The 5,569-nt window shown below is 41.1% G+C and overlaps 1 protein-coding gene across 4 annotated transcripts in view; it reads right to left on the bottom strand.

Moving 5' to 3' along the window:
* The window catches only part of LOC126400967 (uncharacterized), an 8,116-nt gene extending 4,852 nt beyond the window's left edge, over positions 1 to 3,264 (bottom strand). The window contains exons 1-3 of one of the 4 annotated variants that reach the window (XM_050061989.1): positions 3,167 to 3,264; positions 2,438 to 2,548; positions 1,919 to 2,119 (exon numbers count right to left, since the gene is read on the bottom strand). In XM_050061989.1, coding sequence (XP_049917946.1) covers positions 1,919 to 2,119; positions 2,438 to 2,548; positions 3,167 to 3,221 — 367 coding nt within the window. In that variant the 5' untranslated portion in view covers positions 3,222 to 3,264. Of the gene's footprint in view, positions 1 to 1,918; positions 2,120 to 2,437; positions 2,549 to 2,846; positions 3,067 to 3,166 lie in introns of those variants that run through there. The other 3 variants (XM_050061991.1, XM_050061990.1, XM_050061992.1) reach the window with 3 other exon arrangements.
* Between the last annotated feature and the right edge of the window lie 2,305 nt (positions 3,265 to 5,569).

Below are 5,569 nucleotides of genomic sequence, written 5' to 3'. Positions count from 1 at the left end.
TTGTTATTTATTTGTATAAGTTTAATATTTTGATGCATGAGAGACACTCCGCTATTTCAAAATGTTATAATGACGTTATATGCTATGCAGCGCACTGGGCGCTGGAGGATTTAAAGTGTGTTTTTTCGTTTTGTTATGCTGTTTTTCATTAGAAAGTCAGGCATCTAGGCTATTTGATACCTAATTATTTAAGTTAAATATGTGCAAATCTGTTGTATTCCGTTCACAGTATAGGCTACTGCAGCGTAGTCCTTCTCCTTTTTTTTTTACTCCGTTCACACTTCAGCAGTGCTGCAGGTTTGAGGCAATGTAAAAAAAAAAATCCTCATGTTCAGATGTTATTGTTTATGCCCTCATCTGCATATTTAAAAAATAAACCCCTTGTGGAAAAAAAAGCATTTGTTGTAACGGTACTTTTTTGATGGGTCACAGACACTCAATAGCGCATTTTAATCTTATCAGTTAACGGTTATTAATCGGTTAACGAGCGTCGGTTGTCGGTCAGAAATTTTTTTCAAAATGTGCATCCCTAGCAGCATCACAAAAGCAGGCAAAACAGATAAGGGGGTGATGGGGTACAGTACTTAAAAATGTGACATCACGTCACCCCACCATAATCAATATAAATATTTTTCTGATTTTGTTTTAAAAGATTTACTTGTAGTTGTTGTAGGTAATTCTAAAAATATAAAAATATTTTGGGGGCAACCTTGGTCCCCACAGTCTAAGGGGGCTTTCACACCAGAGCTGTTTGGTCCGGACTTTCGGACTTTCCCGTTTGATCCGAACCTAAATTCAAGGTGTGAAAGGTCCGGACCAGAGACCGAGTCTTTGGTCCGACCTCAGGAGGTGGTCTCGGTCCGGACTATCCTGGACCAAGGTCCGCTGCTGCGCAATGTGAAAGCATGTTTTTGGAAGGTTCGGACTATCGGACCAAATATAGGACGTAACGTCAGATTCGCCCGTCTCGCTCACTCGCGCCGGAAAAGTAGCCTAAACAAACAGAAAAAAAGGAAAGATGAGCCGCGGTAACATTTGGGGGGAGGCGGAGATCAAATACTTCATCCAAATATGGTCAGAAGGCATAATTAAAACTGAAAATAGTTCACCAAAAAAAAAAAAAATCAGTCATTATCCACTTAACCTCATGCTGATGAATACTCTGAGTAGGTTTTTAGCGCATTATTATTACTCATGTGTGAATCGCGTGAACTGCAGAGTATTCATCAGCATGAGGGTGAGTGAATGAATGAATTTCATTTTTTGGTGAACTATTCTTTGAACTTGAAAAAACACACCGGAACACTGACACTTTTCAGGCTTTTTTGGAGAGGATGAGAGAGGAAAAAGCAGACGCACACTCATCCACAAGCCAATCAGTGACAATTATAAGCAGGCGCAGCCCTTGTGGGTAATGACGTCATGACGTAGGTAGATCCTTTGGTCCGCTGGCATAGTGGCAGTGTGAAAGCGAACTTTACTGGACTAAATGGAAAAAATGTAACAAAAAAAAAAATAAGTCCGGACCTTGGTCCGGACTATTAGGTGTGAAAGCGCCCTTAAAAATGGTTCTCTCTCCTGTAGTGCTGCATGCAGGGCGGACGTATTGCGGCAACCGGACCTCGTAGAGACTCGCGAATGGCGTGGTGGATTCGGGTGAAAAGATACAATGGTCGCAGTTGCAGAGCTACATCAGCCCTGCATCCAGGACTACAGAAGAGAGATAGCGGACAGCGGGGGTTTGGGGATTTCAAGTCACTGACTAAACACTCTTTCAGTGATTGCTGTCAGAATATAGAGCCATTTAAAACTTATTTTAACACGAAAACATTGCTGGATGTTCCTTTAACTAATCAAGACTCCTTTAGATTGTAGTTACAGCCTTCCATGTTGGTTTTGGGAGGAACAGTATAGATACCTTTTGATGTTGTGTGGCCGACCTCTGTGTGGAGAGCCTTCTCTTGGTTGAAGTCACGCTGCTCTTTTAGGAATCGGTTCTCCTCTTTCAAGAGACGGATTTCTTCCTTCAGCAGCTGGTTCTCCCCTTTTAATTTTTGAAAGTCACCCTTTAACTTTGCTATGGTTGGTGCATTTTGTTGAATCTCTTCACCTACAAACACTGCAAAAAGATGTATTAAATACTTATTATGTTAAGATTATCTTATTATTTCACCGTGTTCACTCCCAAATTTGTGTTCAGTCATAAGCTGTTCTATTTCATTTACACTTCTAAGCTTTGTAGGTCCCTGAATACCCAAGTATGTGAACTAAAATTAAGATAAAAACCATTTAGGGGGTTTAGCTCGTCTTTAAGAATAGAGTTCCTGACAGCCTGGCGCCATGCAAGACCACTGTATGTACAACAAAGATTGAATAAAAAGCCGTTAGTTTATGGTTACGACTGGCTATGGGGAAAACTTAAAATGGTTTATCTTACCATCATTGTCAGACTGGATCACCTGGTCATTGTCAGACTGGATCAACAATGCAGGGTTCTCCTCTGGTGCGGCGTGCTGCTTTCTTTTGGTTTTGCGTGTGTTCGGCATGACTATAAGGGGTAAAGGAAATAAATTAAGATACATTTTTCAGAAAGTAAAAAGACATTTGTAAACATTGTCAGGAGAATTTCATCAAAAAACCTCCACTTTTAAGTAATAGTGAAAATAGCCAATCTACAAGTTCACAATGCATGTGTGTATTTAATGTCTCTTCTGAATGAATAGAAAATTCTCAGCTATGATAAAAAAAAGTCTCTCTGAGAAGTCATAAGCTTAATGTATCTCTAGAATGTAATAATATGTATATTATATGGAGAAATAAACACCGACAGGATGTATGGAACATACATGGATGTATGGATTCATTCATCCTGAAGTCTGAGTCTGAGTCCCGCTCTGATTGTGAATATTTCCGATAAACATTTAGCAGTGAGGGAAAGTAAATAAGTCCGGTGAAGCGCTGGGGCCACTGCCGTCAGCTCACGAGTCTCTACTAGCCCTGATAACGCGGCTCGGCGGCTAACGCTAGCCCCGTTAGCCGGGACTAGTTAACTCGGCTCGGGAGAGAGCCCCGTGCTGACAGCGGTGGCCCCGGCGCATCGCCCGGACTACTTAGCTTCGGACCCACAGCTGACCGCCACCGCAAGGGGGTCGCATGTCTTTCTTACCAAGGTGGAGGTATTGCAGAAGATCCGTGGGTGGTCGTCCGACTCCAACTTGCATCCAAGTTTTTTTTTCCCTGCCCCCTCACGTTATTCCGTGTGCTACGTATCATGCGTCATTGCGTCATTACGTATGCTCCGTTGAATGCCCGCGAAGAGCACAACTTCCTCGGAGATGCTCTGTGCAGTTTGAGACAGACTACTCAAAGCGTAATATGACTTTGATAAGAAGATTACTTGAGAGGACAGCGCAAGGAGGTAAACAGTTGATAGGATGGCTCCAGGAGGAGAGGCTATTGGCAAAGAAAAAAAGATGCCCTGTTTGCAACAACAAAATGAAATTCAAAAGAACGAACACGACCAAGGATGGCTATCGGTGGTAAGGGATGAGCATCATTGCCACACATCCTCATTATTATTATTATTATCATTATTATTATACATTGAAGTCAATGGCAAGTTGCATGTGTTTCCCCCCTAAAAAATGACCATATTGACAATCTAATGTACTATCATAATGTATGCTACTCCTTCTAACTATCTTTACAGCGCATACCTGCTATGTTGAATGAATGATTGAAATACTTTTTTTGACAAGATTGCGAGAATACTACAGCAAATACAGTTTAACAATTAATGTTAACCTCTTCAGCACTAGAGGCCAACAAATTAGGCTACAACAAAAAGGTCAAAAATGTTGCAAAAAAGTCAATTTTTTTTTTTTGCAAAAGTTTAGCACAAAAAGCCTGGGGCTTGTTTCAATTGTGGCAATGTATGTTATGTTACAGGAGCTGTAGAAAATCAATTCACAGGGGCAGGAGTATCACAAGGTCCATCAGAGATGGCTCAATATTCTCCCAGTCTCACATGTCATTATCATCATGGATGAAAATTATGCACAGGTTGGTTGCTCTCTCTCTCCCTCTCACTTCAATTCAAATGGCTTTGTAGGCATGATGTAACACTACATATTTTGACAAGTTAAACATTTATCTCTTATGCTCTCTCTCAAGATGCATAAATGTGTTTTGTTACGCAATAATAATGCCCAGTGAGAGCTGATTAAATCAACATTGGCTTTTTTTTTNCGCAAAAGCAAAACTACTGGAAATCTGTGCTACTATGGAAGTAGCCACTGAAGATGAGCCTGTCGCTGGTGCTGCTTGTGGAGGTGATGAGACAGGTGGCGCTTCGGGTGAGGACGCGGAGACAGCGGTGTCTGCTGCCCAGGCTGGAGTCCGGTGCCGCCCGGGCAGTGCCATGATGTTGCTCCTGGGAGATGACTACAGCACCCCTAAACAAGGTGATGATCCAAAGGCAGAGGTGGACACCTATATGAGAGACAATCTACCCTCACTGGATACTAATCCTCTTGATTGGTGGAAAATTCAACAAACGCGCTTCCCGAGGCTGGCCACTCTAGTGAGGCACTACCTCTGTGTTCCCGGGACATCTGTGCCGTCTGAGCGGGTGTTCTCCGCTGCGGGTCTCACAGTGAACTCCGGAGCATGTTGACATGTTGCTCTTTCTTAATCAAAACCCGTGAACTGTCTGACAGAGGACTGAGGTACGTAGGCCTGGCCTGATTATTTTATTTTGAGGACTGAAATTTTCATCCAAAAAAAAAAAAAAAGGTTGTTTTTTTTGTGTGTGTTTTTTTTTAACAGCGCCACCGCCGAGAGCATTCATGTGTGTTTCAGTTTTACTGATCTGTTGGCTGTTGCTATTTATTTTAATAAGTTACAAAATATGATACACGGGAGATATAGGCAGGCTATACTATTTGCTATTTTATTTTAAGAAATTACCGGTATAAGTTATTTTTTAAGTTACATGTAAGGACTTCCAGTGGCTATAGGCTATGTGCCACTTATGCACAGTTATGATTCAAAGTGTTTTTGTTTTGTTAATCTGGCTGTTGTTATTTATCCTATTTGTAGCCTATCTATAGGCCTAAGTTTAAATATTTTTGATAGGCTACACGAGAGCCTACGCCGCTATTTATTTTATTTATTTCAAATGTTATCGTATGCAGCGCACTGGGCGCGCTGTATGATTCAAAGTGTGTTTTTTTTTGTTAATCTGGCTATTGTTATTTATTTGTATAAGTTTAATATTTTGATGCATGAGAGACACTCCGCTATTTCAAAATGTTATAATGACGTTATATGCTATGCAGCGCACTGGGCGCTGGAGGATTTAAAGTGTGTTTTTTCGTTTTGTTATGCTGTTTTTCATTAGAAAGTCAGGCATCTAGGCTATTTGATACCTAATTATTTAAGTTAAATATGTGCAAATCTGTTGTATTCCGTTCACAGTATAGGCTACTGCAGCGTAGTCCTTCTCCTTTTTTTTTTACTCCGTTCACACTTCAGCAGTGCTGCAGGTTTGAGGCAATGTAAAAAAAAA

This window comes from Epinephelus moara, chromosome 14 (genome assembly GCF_006386435.1).
Source record: "Epinephelus moara isolate mb chromosome 14, YSFRI_EMoa_1.0, whole genome shotgun sequence".
Classification (NCBI taxonomy): Eukaryota; Metazoa; Chordata; class Actinopteri; order Perciformes; family Serranidae; genus Epinephelus; species Epinephelus moara.
This window is presented reverse-complemented; position numbering and strand designations above follow the sequence as displayed.